This window comes from Miniopterus schreibersii, assembly GCF_964146895.1.
Source record: "Miniopterus schreibersii genome assembly, chromosome: 8".
In the NCBI taxonomy this organism is placed as follows: Eukaryota; Metazoa; Chordata; class Mammalia; order Chiroptera; family Miniopteridae; genus Miniopterus; species Miniopterus schreibersii.
Genome location: NC_138109.1, coordinates 29154678 through 29170450, shown reverse-complemented (window position 1 = coordinate 29170450; position 15773 = coordinate 29154678). Strand labels below are relative to the sequence as shown.

General features: G+C 51.6%; 2 protein-coding genes across 2 annotated transcripts in view; one reads left to right on the top strand and one right to left on the bottom strand.

The window, feature by feature from the left end:
* Positions 1 to 6766, bottom strand: part of LOC308560188 (putative selection and upkeep of intraepithelial T-cells protein 1 homolog) — a 134406-nt gene extending 127640 nt beyond the window's left edge. The window contains exon 1 of the mRNA XM_081143932.1: positions 6579 to 6766. The gene's annotated coding sequence lies outside the window, so the exon portion shown is untranslated. The remainder of the gene's footprint in view (positions 1 to 6578) is intronic.
* The window catches only part of TRABD2B (TraB domain containing 2B), a 195479-nt gene continuing 185529 nt past the window's right edge, over positions 5824 to 15773 (top strand). The window contains exons 1-2 of the mRNA XM_081143931.1: positions 5824 to 6494; positions 8590 to 9150. Of these exons, the coding sequence (XP_081000057.1) occupies positions 6393 to 6494; positions 8590 to 9150 (663 nt within the window). The 5' untranslated portion in view covers positions 5824 to 6392. The remainder of the gene's footprint in view (positions 6495 to 8589; positions 9151 to 15773) is intronic.

Genomic DNA, 15773 nt, shown 5'->3' with positions numbered 1-15773 from the left:
AACGTTATATGTGGTTTGTTATTTTATATCCAGGAACATGGTCCACAGCCTTCATTACATAAAGCAGCTGTGTGTATACTTGGGGTCTAAATGCTATTTAGTGGTCAGCTCGATGGAGTATTTTGTTTCAAGCATCACATTTCTTTCTTCCCTTTCCATACGTCTACTGAATCCTATGTAGAAGAATGGAGTCTCGCACGGCTTGGGCCACAGTGAAAGGCAAGTCTCCTAAATGACAATCGTCCTGCTGTCCTAATTAGATTGGGAGAAACAGCCCAGTATGTGCCATATGCAGTGTAAATGTGTCCTCAATGATTCTGTATGTGTGTATGTGTGTTCACCAGTCTGACCCATACAACATGTACATTGCCACTGGTGTCTTAAATGAAGCAAGTGGTTTAGTAAAAAGAACTAGATAGTCCAGGCCTTCTAATTATCAGCTGTGTGGCTTGAATATGTCATGTGCCCCTCTCAGACTCAGTTTCCTCATCTTTAAAATGGGGGTAAAGACGTCAGTCTCCAGTGTTGCTGAGATCCTTTAGATGAAGGATCTGGCACAGAACTGGTCTACAGTGACCCCCAGTTCCTTTAGCTTCTTCGCTTGCCAGTGATCCAACCATGCCAACTCAACCTCCACTCCAGCCCACTCCCCAATATCACCCCTCTTCTCCAGCCAGAAAGTTCTATTCCCTGCCCCACATCTGTCCCTTCGCTTTCATCATTCCCTGGACCTGGGATGCAAGCAAGGTTCTTTCCCTCATTTTAAGTCCTACTTTTCCTTCATGGCCTAATTCAAATTCCACTCCTCCCAGATGTCCTTGACACTCCAAGTCTCACTGACTTCTCCAATACTATGTTACTCTCTTGGCACTTAAATGCATTTTAGCTAGTCACCTGAATATTTTTTGTCTTGTAGACAAGCTGCAAGTAGCCAGAGACCAGGACTCTATTCCTTGACACCTAACACACGAGAGTACACATGGGGACCCAATAAGCGTCAGTGAGTTAACAGGGTCAGTGCACATCATTGCTGTTACATCACTGATGGCTGCACACAGGATGTGAACACATCTCATCTGGGTCCTGACCTGTAGCCACTCTCGAGCAGCATCCGCAATTTACGCAGAGCGTGCTAAGGTGACATCCTCTGAACATCAAGATGAAGCTCTTTCCAAGATCATGCAAGGCCCTTCCTGGTGCCATCTTTTTTTTTTTTTTTTAAATATATCTTTATTGACTTCAGAGAAAGGAAGGGAAAGGGAGAGAAATAGAGAGAAACATCAATGATGAGAGAGTCATTGATCGGCTGCAGCCTGCAACCCGGGCATGTGCCCTGACCGGGAATCGAACCCCAATCTCCTGGATCCTAGGTCAACGCTCAACTGCTGAGCCATGCCCGGCTGGGCCCTGGTGCCACCTTATTTCTGACCCTCTTCAACAGTTTTAGAGTTCTAGTTCTCCCCATCATCGTTTACAATTCCCCAAATATGTCAAACACTTACACTCCCATGCCTTTATATATGCTGTTCCTAGTCTGAAATTACCTTCCTTTCCTCATTCTCCCTGCCCAGATCTTGCTCATCCTCAGAGATCAACTCAGTCATCACCTTGCAAAGGAACTTCGCAGATCTCCTCTCTTCTAAACATGACTTTCTTCTCTTGTAAGGTTGCTCCGCCTCCTCCTGCCCCATTCCTTTCCCATAGCACCCTACTTGTTTGCATTTGTCTCCCTCACTGGGTTGCAAGTCCCCTGAGGACAAAACCTGGGCTGATTCCTCTGTGCTCTACATTCCCTCACTGGGCTGGATCATAGTAGGGCTTTTGGTTTTTAATGCCTGTCACCTTGTATAGCAGCTCTAATACTTTATTGTGCTTCTGTGACCATGCATCCATTTTCTCACTCCTGTAAGGGAATGCCTGTTTCTGAATCATCTGTGTCTACCTTTTTCTGGTTCTTTCCATCGCTCTAGATTCTCTTAAGCATTGTTGACTTCTGCATGCTTCTGGACTCTACTTCCCTTCTTCCCCACTCCCCAAGGCAATTCTGTCTTTCAATCTAGGAGTAGCTTCCAACCAACTAAAGTCGAGGTGGAGAAGCAGAGCTTGGGGGTGGGTAGGAGTTGGGCACAATTGGCATAGGCGCTGGAGCTGGAAGTCAGGCCTGGCCAGGTCCATTTGAAAGCACTGGTGTGGTCAGAAGCCCAGGCAATGGCCAGCCAAGAGGGCAGCCCTCAAGCCCAAAGCAAAGCTTCTCCTCTGAGTCAGCAGAGCAGGAAAGCCCCTCATCGCCCTCCCAGAGAGGGCCCTTAGGCAAGACCCAGGGCTCCTGGATCTGCTCAGGAGGCAGACTTTGTTGGTTTAGTTCCGCTACAAGGCTTCTGTTCCTGCCTGAGCTGTTATAGCCTACAGATTCCTGGTACCCATCTGATTGAACAACTTAATTAAAATGCAATAAAAGGAAAGTGGGCCAGATGTGCCCGGGGAGAGGAGGCAGGCATCTGAGTCCACAGCCCGCCTTCTGAGCCCCGTGCCCTTCCCATCCTGCCTAAAGGCTACTAGCAGGCCGTGGCCAGGGAACTCTGACCTCCAGAGTCGGGTAAGGAAGACTCTGAAGGGTTATCCGCTGTGTGAGTTTGTTTATACTGATGATAGGGAAACTGAGGCCCAGTGAGGACAACTGAGTCACCCAAGGCTGCTCAGTGATACATTCACAGGAAGTACGATTCGTCTCTAGGACTTTAGGACTATCCAGTGCTTCTCTCACGAACCAGGTGGGAGAAAAAATTGCTTGAAAACACTAGACCCTTGTCCTTGGGGAGCACTCTCTCAAACTTGTTTGTTCTTTTTTAGTAACAGCTTTATGGAAATATAATTCACATACTATACAATGCATCCTTTTAAAGTGCACAGTTCAATGGTTTTAATATAATCGCAGAGTTGTGCAACCATCAAGGCAATCAATTTTAGAGTATATCATTACTCCTCCCAAAATGCAGTGCCCTTTAGCTATGGTCCCCCAAACTCCCCTTTCTTCCTACCCTGAAGGAACCACTGATCTACTCTCTGCCTCTGTATATTTACCAATCTGGACACTATATATAAATGGAATCATATTATATTTAGCATAATGTTTTTTATGTTTTTAGGATAATTTTTTAAAAAATTGATCCATATTGTATCAGTACTTCATTACTTTCTATGGTCAAATAATATTCCACCACATGAAAATGCCCCGTTTTATATATCCATTATTCGATGGACATTTGGGCTATTTCTCCCTTTTAGCTACAGGATTTTGAATAATGCTACTATGAATATCTGTGCACAGTTTTTGTGTGGACAGGTGTGTTCAATTCTCTTGAGTACTTCCATAGGAGTAAAGAAACCTGTTAGTTCTTGCATCTCATTAACAATTTCAGTAACAATACCAGTGAAAATCCTAATGCATTACTGCACACATTGACTCAGAGAAAGTGAGAACAGGAAGCTGAATGGAGAGAGACCAGAGAGTTTAACTGTTGTGATTCATCACACAGCCATAGGAGAGGGCTAAAGAGATGTCATAGCTGGAACACATGACAATTAGCCAAAAAAACTTTTATAATTTTAGGGGAAAAGCCCCGAAACATTTTAAAAACCACACACATATTCATCACATGTACTATCACTTTAATTATATGGATCAGTTTTTAACTTGGTCAGGTCCCTTTTTATCTGTCTGCCTTGTGTCTCCTAGTTACCCATGGAGACCATCACACGCCCTCTCAGTGGAATTCAGTTCTCCTCCCACTTCCCAACTGTTTCATCTCACCCTCACCAAGCAGAGTACTGGTGTTGGCAGGGAGTTTTGGAGCATGAGCGAGTGGAGGCTTTTTCAAGGACTCTCTTTGGTCACCGCTGCAGTTCTCAGAGCTCTGTATGGGGGCCACGTGGAGCCACACTGTTCTCTCCTGCTGCCTGGGCACTAGGGCCTGCTCTGCGTCTGTCACCAGATGTGTGCATGGCTAAGAGACTGAAGTTGCTCTGGACACCTAGCAGGTTGAATTATATGAAATTGTCAACATTTATTAGTTTCTGATCTACGAAATGGCAATCTCATGTGGTTCAAAATGCCAGTCTCTGGTGTCCCCCTGTGTTCCTGCCAAAGGCCCAGATCTTGTGCCCTGGAAGCCTTTTTGCCCCTCCATCCCAGCTGGTCTTCCTCTCCTAACCTTCTAGAATGGCCATTCTCAATCTGGCTGCCAAACAGCTGTCCAATCTGGTGCCCGAAGGTGTGAGTGGGAGCAGTGGGAGAGCACTGGGCTGGGAGTCAGGAGACCTCTCCCACTCCCTACCTATCGCCCCACAGGTTGCCTTTCTTCCTTCCCCCCCTCCAATCCCTGCCTCCTAAAAGCACAGATCTGCTCTAGCCACACTGGACTTCAAATCCTGCAATGACTCCCCATTACCTAGTACAAATAAAGTGCTAACTCTGCAGCCTGGTCAGGAAACACAACCTTAGCTCCTGGCTTTTTGCTCCAGCTGTGCCTAACTGCTTGCAGACCGCTGCAGGCACCTGCGCTCTCCCACCTCTGTGCCTTTCACCTGAAAGAATTGGTGCACCTTCCTCACTCAGCAGGAGTCTTCCCTGAATCTCCAGGCTGTGTTAGCCTCTGTTTCCATTTACCTGTGATTCTGTCTCTTCTGGCACTCACCATTTTTATTTTAACCATCTTTTTGTGTGGCTGTTCCTGTCTGTCTCCCTCTTCAAGCCTGTGGGCTCCTGACAATTCTACCTAATTCATACTTCAATCTCGGTTGTCAGGATAAGCAGTGTCAGCCAACTCTCATTTAACAGAACTGGTGACTGTGACTCAGTCTCCCCATTTGCTGGAAATGCCCAGAGGCTTAGGCCTGGCCCCTTGGCCTTATCTAAGCTTCATTTGCCATCAGGAGCAGCAGGGAGCTGGTTTCAAGGGCTCTTTCAATTCTTATGGTCTAAGGAACTGCAATAGGAATCCTTACCTCCCAGGCCCCTCACAGGGATCCCGTGAGGGTCCAAAGAAAGTGATGAGACAGGATTGTTCAGAAGGAAAGTTCTAAGGAATTTTGAGGAAGGTTATTTTGTTGTTTTAATTCAGCTAGTGTTTGCAGAGCACCCACTAAGCGCATGCCAGAGTCAGAAAAGTGTCGGGGTACAAAGTTGTACATACCAGCTTCCCTGGATTCTTTTGAGAGCTGCCTTCCCAGCCAGTCGGGGGGTGCCTGCCCACTCCTGACCCTCTCGCTTTCGCTCCCGCCAGGACCTGCGCAGCAGATGCCCGGGGACAGGCGGGTCCAGGTGCTCAAACCTGCCGCCGCCCGCCAGGTCCGCGGCCCTCCGAGCCCACTGAGGTCGGCGGAGCGCGGCCTCGGCCTGGGCGCCCTCTGGCGGCCGAGTGCGGAAGCTACGGCGCGGCGGGGAACAGGCGACGGGAAGGGGGAGGAATGGGGGAGGAGGAGGCGCGGGCAGGGGAGGAGAGGAAAAAGTTGCGCTGGGAAGTTTGGAAAGTTGGGAAGTGGCTGCTGCGGGCTTCGCCTCCCTCCGCGCGTGTGTGAGGGAGCGAGCGAGGGAGCAAGAGAGGAGCGAGCGAGCGCCTGCCATGCCCATCAGACCCCGCCTCGCCGCGCCCGGGCGCGGAGCTAGCCCGGACTCCCAGCGGCCCGGCCCGGCCCGGCGCGGCCCCCCGCCCCCCGCGTCCCGCGCCGGGTCCTCCCCTCCCCCCGCCCCGGCGGCCCCAGCCCCCCGCCCGGCCCGGCTCCGCGCTGCTCTCCCGCCCTCCTCTCTCCCTCCCTCCCGGCCGCGGAGCAGCATGGCGGAGCCCGGGCAGCGGCCGCGCGGCCGTCCGCCGCCCCTCTGAGCCCGGCTCAGGGGCAGCTGGGCGCACAGATCCGACCCCCGCCCCCGCCGCGCCCGCCGCCGCACTTGTCCCCCTGCGCGCCCCTGGAGCGCGGCGCACCCCTGGGACCTTGCGCGCCCCGGGTCCCCAGCATAACCCCGGGACGCTGCACGCCGCGGGATCCCAGTACCGCCCCGGGAGCCCCGCGCGCCCCTGGACCGCGACGCAGCTCTAGGACCTCCGCGCGCCCCGCGACCCCCGCGCGCTCTCAGAGCCCCGGGGCTTGGCCGACGGGGCTGCGCGCCCGGGTGAGGGGCCTCGCCCCAGCGGGTACCCCTCTTCCAACTGACGGAGCCCCGCCCCCGAGGGACCCCCAGGTTCTGCAGGGACATCCAGCCACGCCCCAGAGGGCTCCCAGCATCCCGCAACGAGCCCCGCGCTCCAGAGGAACCTCGGTGCCCAGCTGGGGGCTCCCCGCCCCGCTAAGGGGGCGCCGCCCAGGAGGGTCCCCCGCGCCCCGCGGGCCCCGGCAGGATGCACGCCGCCCTGGCGGGGCTGCTGCTCGCCGTCCTCCTCGCCACCGCTCGCGCCCGCCCGCAGCCCCCGGACGGAGGACAGTGCCGGCCGCCCGGATCGGTGAGCGAGCGCCTGCCCGGCCACTCTCCCGGCTGCCCGGGCACCCCCGGGACGATGGCTTGGGGTCCTGCCGTCTGCACACACCTCAGCCCGCCCGCTCCACCTTCGCCCGCCAGGTGCTGCCTCGGGCGCCCTTCCCCAGCTCCCGGCGTCTCGGCTCCAGCTCCGCCCGTGAGCCGAGATGGGCGCTCCCTCTGCCGCTCCTCCTGCACACGCGGACGCTCTGGGCTCTCAGCTCTCGGTCCTGCTCGGATGCTTCCTCCCTGTGCCCCTCTGGCTCGTTACTTCCTCGCTTTTATCCTGCCTAGATCCCCCTGAGTTCTCTCTGCCCGCCGTGACTTCTGTTTCTACCCTCCCTTGCCCTTTTCCCTCTGATTTCCATCAGACCCTCTCTCATTCACACGCTGCCCCCTCCCAGGCTTCCCGGCGCCCCTGCTCTCTCTCCCACTCTGACCCAAGACAAACTTTCTCCCCAGTGCAGTTTCCCATTTTTCTCTCCCTTTCCAGCCCAGGCCCCCAGCACCCACTCTTCCAAATGCCCCTATTTCACAAAAAAAGGGGAAGATTCCAGAGGAGAGGAAAAGCAGTGCCAGGAAATACATGCTGCCCTAATATTTCCTCGGGGTTGAGTAATTATTGGTTCTCCTAATTTTCCTTCCAAACCAAGGAATCTCTTGATTTCCCACAGTATACCCCCTCAAAGTGTAAATTAATACATTGAAAATAACCCTAAATTGGAGGCCAGAGGACCAGGAGGTGATTTTGTGGGGTCCTCACTCACTGCCTTGTTAGCAGAGAGGTAGTTGACCTTGGACAAGGTGCACCTCCAGCGTCCTGACTCCTGCTGAAGCAGGGAGCTCGGTGGCCTGCTGGGCGCTCAGAGCCAGCTTATATCTCCAGCATGCTGGGATTTACACTTGTTGGTTGTTAGTAAAGTAAGGTACCATTCCCTGCACCCACCCGGAAACATTCTTTTCACTGCTAAAAAATCGGGTAGAAAAATGTTATGAGTTAAGTTTGCAGGTGCTGTGTGGACTGACAGTCCAGGGTTTTTTTTTTTCTTTTTGTTTTTTTTCTGGATGGAAAATGACTTGGTCTGTGAGAAATGACAATTGCTTTCTCATGCCCCTTAACCCCTGACCCTAAACTGAATCTGGAGAAATGACCCCTGTTTCTAAGCCCCTCTCTGTTCACCCCTACACACACCCTTGTCAGAGCTCAGGTCATAGATGACAGAAAAATGGGGTTGGAGACCAGGTGCACCTTACTTAGGGGAGCAGCCCGGAAAGCACCCAGAGCATGTACATTTCTTGGGACTGGTTCTATGGCATCCTCCGCTCCCAAGCCAGGGCCTGAGACTTCACTTAGCCTGCAGCTTTTAAAGCACTTTCTCATCTGTGGTTTCAGCTGGTTGAGCAGAGTAGCTGACACTCAGATCTGCCCTCCAAAAGGAAAACTGTATCCACCCTGATGAATGGGAAGTCGCTGTTTAAATAGGTGTGCTATTTTTAATAGGTGTTCTGCTTTCAAAGTGCTCTTGGCAAGTATCTTCTAATGGTTGGATTTCAGTTATATGACTTCCTCCCTTCTTACCAGAGCAGTACTCTTGCTCCCCCTCTCCCCACCCTCCCTATGAAACACCACTGGTGAAGGTTTGGCTTGGCCAAGCATGAATGTTCTCAGGTGATGTGGCAGACCTTGGCACAAACAGTGAAAGCTAATCATAATGAGAGCTTCCTTCATTGCCCCTTCCTCCTCCATGCCTGGCACTGCTCTTAGGGCTTATTTAGATATATTGTGTGTTTTTATTCTCCCATTAACCCCTGAGGTAGTTGCTCTCACCCCTCCATTTTATAGATGGGGAAACTGAGTCTGTGGAATTGAAACAATGTGCTCAAGATCATACAGCTAAGACAGTGCAAAGCCAGGATTTGCCTGTGGGTATTTCAGCTTTCAAAGACCTTGCTCTTTCCCATGGCCCCGTGTAGGTGTCTGCCTGCCTTCCATCCCCACCTCCTCCTGCCCCGTCTGTGTTAACCTTGGTTTGCTCTGCTGCCATCAACCTCACTGCCTTCCTTCTCCTCTCCCCCTGCAGCAAAGGGACCTCAATTCCTTCCTGTGGACTATTCGACGTGACCCCCCGGCCTACTTGTTTGGCACCATCCACGTCCCCTACACACGCGTCTGGGACTTCATCCCGGACAACTCCAAGGCAGCCTTCGAGGCCAGTGCCCGCGTCTACTTTGAGTTGGACCTGACAGACCCCTACACCATCTCTGCGCTGGCCAGCTGCCAGCTGCTGCCCCATGGGGAGAACCTGCAGGATGTGCTGCCCCGGGAACTCTACTGGCGCCTGAAGCGCCACCTGGACTACGTGAAGCTGATGATGCCCTCGTGGATGACGCCTGCGCAGCGGGGCAAGGGGCTGTACGCGGACTACCTGTTCAACGCCATCGCAGGCAACTGGGAGCGCAAGAGGCCTGTGTGGGTGATGCTGATGGTGAACTCGCTCACTGAGACTGACGTGCGTTCCCGGGGTGTGCCTGTGCTAGACCTCTACCTGGCGCAGCAGGCCGAGAAGATGAAGAAGAGCACGGGGGCCGTGGAGCGGGTGGAGGAGCAGTGCCATCCGCTCAATGGGCTCAACTTCTCCCAGGTAGGCACAGGGCACCTGGTCCCCGGGACTGGGCAGCCCCTATGCGCCCTTGTTCTCTTCTCTGATTGTCTTCCTTCTCTGGCAGCCGGAGCTTATCCTTCCCCCAAAGGGAGAAGGTCTTTTGGACTATGGAGTGACTCGCCAGTTGCTTTTGGGGTGGTATGAGGGCAAACTGGTATGTGCTGGCATTGGGGGTAAGAGTTTGGGTGTTTGTGTCCCTCTCGGTGGTGTTACCTGTCGGGGATATACACTCCCACCTGCCGTGCTTGCCTGAGCAGAAAGAATTTCCCTGGGAGCATCAGAGTGATGAAAAACAAAAAGAGGGAGCTGAAAGTTTGCATTCGAGGCCCCTGATCTCAAGATCAGGAGGCTGTCTAGAGGTTGTTGTGTGGACACATCCAGGTAGCAGCAAGTAAACAGAGGACACAGAGAGGGAGACGTGGTGCCTGGGACTGGGCGCAGGGCAGGTGTTGTGAGTGGACCTGGTGTCTGTGGCTTGCTGTTCGATATTACGCACTGTTGGATTTCCTGGACCTTTGCAAAGCTTCAGGCGACCTCGGACTGCCTCCCTAGGCTGGGTGAAAGCCAGCCAGGATAGTTTTGGGGTTAATAATTTCAGAGAAATGTGTTCACTTAAAGGTTGACAGTTCTGATTTCTGAACCTAGGAGTGGGGGCAGGGAGAAGGGAGGAGCTTAGGAGGTTTAAAGTCTCTGGCTGCCAGAGAAGACCTGATCCAGCAAAATGTCATTAAAAACCCTGTCTCCATGGGCAGAGGTCACTCGCCACTCATTGGCCCCAAACTCAACTCTGAGGCCCCGGGAACAATGAGTTCACATCTGTGCCTTGAGAACAGGGATGGGGGCTCTCATCAGGGCTGGTGGCTCCAGCTAGGAGGCCCCCAGATGGGGCTCCATCCAATGCCCCAGTGAGGAGTGAGGCATGGCCCTGGAGGCATGCTCCTCTGTTACGAAGACAGTCCTATAAATTGGCCAGGCTAGAAACTACCACTGGGACCAGAGCTGCTTGCTGCTCCCAAGATGTTGCAAGCTCTTCACCAGGGAAACAGCAGCAGAAACTGATCCCCCTTCAGAGATCTCTGGCCTTTGTTTTTCCAGGGGAAATGCAATATTGTCCCCAGGGAGGTAAGAAGCCAGATTGATTTGCCGGCCAAATGAAAGGCGGGTTTGTCGGTTCTCCTGCTGGCTCTCCCATAATTGTGGAGTCCTTACCCAGAGGGCCCCGGTGGCAGGAATATTGGGGCAGTTAGTCACGCCCCGCAGGGTTCTGACTACGCCTGACTCCTTCTCCACGGGGGAAAATCCTGTGCATTCTCTGGCCCAGCGCTGATTCCTCTGAACATACCGGCTTTCTCCCTCTGAAGTGACTTTCCCTTGCCAGCCTCGAGAGCTGATATTATCTGTGTTAGGCTCCCCAGCACTCACCGCCCATCTCATTTTGGAGGCAGGCTTGTGGGAGGCCCCTCTGTTCAGAGGCCTCACGTCTGGCCTCGATATCTTTTTTAGGCTGGGGAGGTGGGGGATCCACCATCACTCTCAACACCCTCTTTGTACCAACCACTGAGGAATCCGTGAGAGCTGAAGGGAGCACACAAACCCCCTGGTTAAACAGCCCCTGGCTTTAATCTGTCTCTCTTAAAACAACAAAACTATCTTTCTTCGGGGTCTGGAAACACGGCTGTTCAACCGAATGACGGCTTTGGTAGGTTGAAAACATTTGCTGGAAAGTGTGTGAGGTTATGTTTTAGGAAAAGTTCCTGAGAGCCATTCATCGGCCAGCGAGGAGCCCGCTGACAGTCTCCAAAGCCCATGTTTGAAGATCAAACGGACTCAAATCTCTGGTTTCACAAACGCGCCCACCCCATCACCAGCCTGGGCCCGCTCTTAAAATTGTTCTTGGGTCCAGCTTCTCAAGAGGGCTGCAGGAAGCAAGTCCCAAACAAAAGAAAACAGGTCTCCTCTTGGTTCCCTAATCTCCACACCCTTCACCACCTGCCAGAGTGTCCGACCCCCACCAATTTGTTCTGTTATCATTTTGGAGCGAGGTGATGAAATCTCTCCTCCATCCCCATGGGCCACCGTGGGCTAACTGGGAGGGAGAGTTTCCAGAGCTTGGGTGGATGGGGATGTTAGGGATCCCCCACCCCAAAGTCAGAAATGCAAGAGCCTTCTCAGTAAAATTGTATGCGCGCGTGCACAGTTTGATATGAACATCTGTGATGCATTATTGTACCAAAATATCTGTTAAGTGCATCAGATTTTTATTTTTTCTTTCCTCTCAGCATTACTGTTATTGCAAAATATTTGGGGGGGGTGCAATGAGAGAGGAAGGCGGGAAATAGAAACCTTAAGAGAGAGCACCTTTTTGTCAAGAACTGGGATTTTAGTTTTAATTTGAGTATTTCTCAAATTTTTATATTTTCTTCTGGGCAGAAATACCACATTTTTTCTTGCTAAGTGGAGAAAGGAAGCTTACATGTTGGGACACTATGGGTTGGGGAACCACTGAAAAAGCTTCTTCCACCTTTGCATAGCTTGGAAGATTGGGCTCAGTGGCCCTAATCTGTGGTTTTAATATAAACTGAGTGTGCTAGATCCAACATCACCATGAGTTTGCTGTGTGACCTTGGGCAAGTCAGTTCCCCTCTCTGGCCTTGTTTTTCCCATCTGTGAAATGAGACACCAGGATTAGGTCATCATCCAAGTCCCTTTCAGCCCTGACATTCCATGGGACGGTTATAATCAATTCCATGTGCCTGGCATTCTGCAGGAAGCTCAGTATGCTTTTCCATTTTGTTCGATTCTCACAAGCTGTGGTTTTCTAAGGTGAGCAATCAGAAAGGTTGGGTGACTTGCCCAAGGTCCCATGGCTAATAAGGAACAGAGCCAGTCTGCCTGACTAAATGAAGGATGCACGCTTCCTGCCACCCATATGACTAGGTATTTTGTGTCCTCTTGCAGGCCTTTCTTCAGACCCTTCTTCTGTTTCTTTCTCCCCTTTAGAACTTGAGGGCTTAAAAGTTTACTTCTTGGAAAATTTATACCTATAGAGAAATTTCCTTTGGCCATGGGGCTGAAGCGGGGAGGGTGAAGGTCCTCTGAAGACTTCCTTGATGTGGTACAGACAGCTCAGCATGGTGGGCTGAGAGGTAAGAGAGTAGCCTCTAGATTTCAGTCCCAGCTCTGGCTCTAAAGCCAATGATTTGTGTATAGTTTTGGTGTTCCTGTCTGTCAAATGGGGCAGTAGTGACCAGTCTTTCACAATTGAGCTGGTTTTGAGAGGACAGGAGAAGACTCTACATGTGGGAGGTTTTTGAGAGGGTAAAATGACTACCTAGGTATAGGTCCAGTGTTTGGAAAAGAGTGGGCCAGCTCCAGGACTGAGAAAAAAAGAGGAGGGAACCTTATCTCTGCCTAATTAACACCTTCTCCTAGCAGCCATGTCCACTGCCCATTCTTTGTTGAACAGAGTAAAGCTGGAGTAATAAGGGCTGGTGGTGGCCCCTGCCCTCAGGGGCCTGTGGGTACCTGAGCCTTGAGTCCAGATCTTGTAACAGTCTTGGGACTTGCAGATTTCAATCAGCTTTGTCAGCTGCCTCCAGGGACTGGTACCAGCTGCCACTAACTTGCTGGGCTGATTAGGAGACCCCCTTCTCCCTCTAGAGGGCCTCAGTCTTCCCCCACCTGTAGGTGGAGGAGCTGCCTGAGAGGGCCTCTAAGTTATGTGGTTCTCTGAGGCAGAGTGAGAAAACGAGGACCTGCCATTCTGTACTTCGTTTGTTTTCCCAAACATGCGATGTCACCCATCCAGTGTGTGCAGAGCCTAAACACCTGGGCATGGCTGCCAAGGCTATCCACAATGTTTGTAAAATTCTACCGTCCCCTCCCTAGGGAGTTAGAAACCAGAAAATCATTATTTATTGAGCTCTGTCTCTGTACAGGGTGCTACATTAGACCTTGTAAGTACATCATCTCTAAACCTCACAGAGATGTGGCAAGACGTATCATCATCTCTCTTTCACAGACAATAAATTAAGGCTCAAAAAGATTAAGTCATTTGGTTATGATTACACAATCAGGCCAGGCAGACTCCGGGTTCAAACTCGGGTGTGTCTGATGCCAGAGTCCATGCTTCTTAGGCATGTGAGAGCTGACCTGATTTTTGTTTTTAATAGTAAGAAGGCATTATCTGGTGATGTGAAGTGTGGATGTGTATTTGAGTGGTGGGAGATGGTCATATTTTGCTTAAAAAAATGAAATATATATAGAGAGAGAGAAAGGGAGAGAAAGAGAGAGAGAATTCAAAAGAGCTGACACTGATTTTCTCCTGGCTTACAAATTGGATCTAAAGGTGATTCTAAAGTTAGAATTCTCAAAGACATCCCCAGCTTTCCAAAGGACCATTGTGAAGATGGCACCCCGAACACAGGCTAAGCAGGCACAGTTAAATAAAGGAGAGTCAGCTTGGTTTATAGTCAGAGCTCCTGTAGCTACACCCTGCAGGGCGTGCACACATTATTAGGTGCTCAATAGGTATTCGAAAAATGAATGAATGACTAATCAGAAACCATGGTATGACTATCCCTGCTCCCCTTCCTTCCACCATCCAGCACTATTGAATAGATGAATGAATGAATGAATGAATGAATGAATGAAGAGAGACTGCATAAATGAGGAGCCCCCTCCTTGAGCTTTAATAGCTCCACGCCTTCCTGCAAGGACACAAAATGTGAAAATTATCAAGTGGGTCGTGCAAATACAAAGCAGCCTCCATTCCTGAACCCCATTCTTACCTTACTTGTGACTCTGGGCTAGTCCTTTCTCCTTTCTGGACCTGGGTTGTCCCCCCTGTCCCACAAGAGTGTTGGTTTGATGCTTTCCAGGGCTGGCTCAGTTCTGACTTCTGCAGTGCTCGGCTTTGATCCCCATATCTTGGGGACCCTGAGCCGCCCTGAGATGTTGAGCCTGCCTTCTCCGCAGGTGGGGGGCTGGCTGGCTGCGGCTGGCTGCTGCTGCTACCTGCTTGTCCGGGAGCCCGTTGGTTCCGGTGGCTGATCCTGCTGCCTCCCGCCGCAGTCTGCAGAGCAGAGAGCCCCAGCCTGTCGCAACACAGTCTGCTGGACACCTGCCCAGCCTTGGAGCCTTTTCTGTCGTTAGAACTCCTCTCCCTCACTTTCTCACTCATTCAGCCAGAGCACCTTAGTGTCAGGCCAGTGCACTGCTGGGAGCAGAGACCTGGGAACAGCCTCATTTTTCCTGCAGAGTTCACTGACTAGCCAGGGAGAGTGGGTCTCATTAGTCCTTGTATACATCTGTGGAAACTGAGGCACGGAGCACCTGCGCATCACACTGTCCTGTGTCCTGGCTCTCCACACCTCATGGAGGCCCCGCTCTCTCTTTCCCTTCCTGTCATCTGTTTCCACCTTTCAGAACCTGTCTCTCATTTCTTCTTCTCCAAGAATGGCCATTCCTGAGCCCTCCTCTTCTCTGAGCCTCCGTGGCAGTCACAGCAGCACTAACCAGTGGTCCCTCAAGTCCACAGCACTCGTCCCTACCGGTGGCTTCCCACCAGATCTATGTGCCCTCCTGAGTGAGGGATCAAACACCTCCCCAAGGCAGCTGGGCACCCTACAGATGATGCTGAGCCCTCTTCTCCCTGGAAGTCACCTATAGAGTGAGCCCTTTAGTCAGTATAGGATCGGAACACAGGCTGGCCTAGCGTGCACCCATAACTCCATCTCCTAGACTGGGAAACAGGCTTCTTCTGGCCCCATCTACAGCCTGCCACACTCATTGTGTCTCCCACACCAAGCCCTGTGGTTGGGAGCTGTTCAGCAAATGTCCATCATGTGGTACAGAGGTGCCTTGGGAGGACCTGCTAGCATTGACCCCTAGGCACATGTATTCTCACATTCTTTCTGTGCCCAGAGAGCTGTTGGCCAAGCGCCCCTGCTGTAATGGCAGGCTCTGTCCGCTCTCTCTGACCTGGTTAACTCAGACTTTAACATTTAATATATTAACACAACAGGAGGGTAGGAAGGTGGGAGGGGTAGGAACAAACTCGGGAGCAAATGCGCAGGATGGCTTAGGTGCCTCTGTTGAAGGAGAGTGAGAAAGCTAGAGGTGACCAAGCTGTCCCAAAATATTCTAGTCTCAAAATTAGAAATGTACGGGATGAAATCTTCCAGAATTACAGAATCTCTGACTCCTAAGCCAGACTCAGAGGCTCAGGGAATCTAAGAATGGTGAAATCTTAGAACGTTAGGCTCAGAGGCATTTTTGGACTCGAAGAATCTTCACGTTATGAAATCCTAGCCTCTCAGCTTTGAAGAATTTTCAGCTCATAGCAGACTTCTAAAATTTTAGAGTTGGAAGGGACCAGCTCTCAAAACTTCCAAGAAGCCCCATCTGAAAACCCATTGATCTCCTTCCCGCAACACACTCGCCAGTCAATCCCAGGCCCAAGACGGAAAGCCTGAGTGGTGGAGCATTTTGTGACGGAGATAAAAATGGGAGCGTGCCTTTGTTAATAGTTCCCATTTGGACATCTCTGGAAGCCAGGAAGAGGTCTCCTGGTAATGCAGCTTTCCGAGGGAGGAAACTGA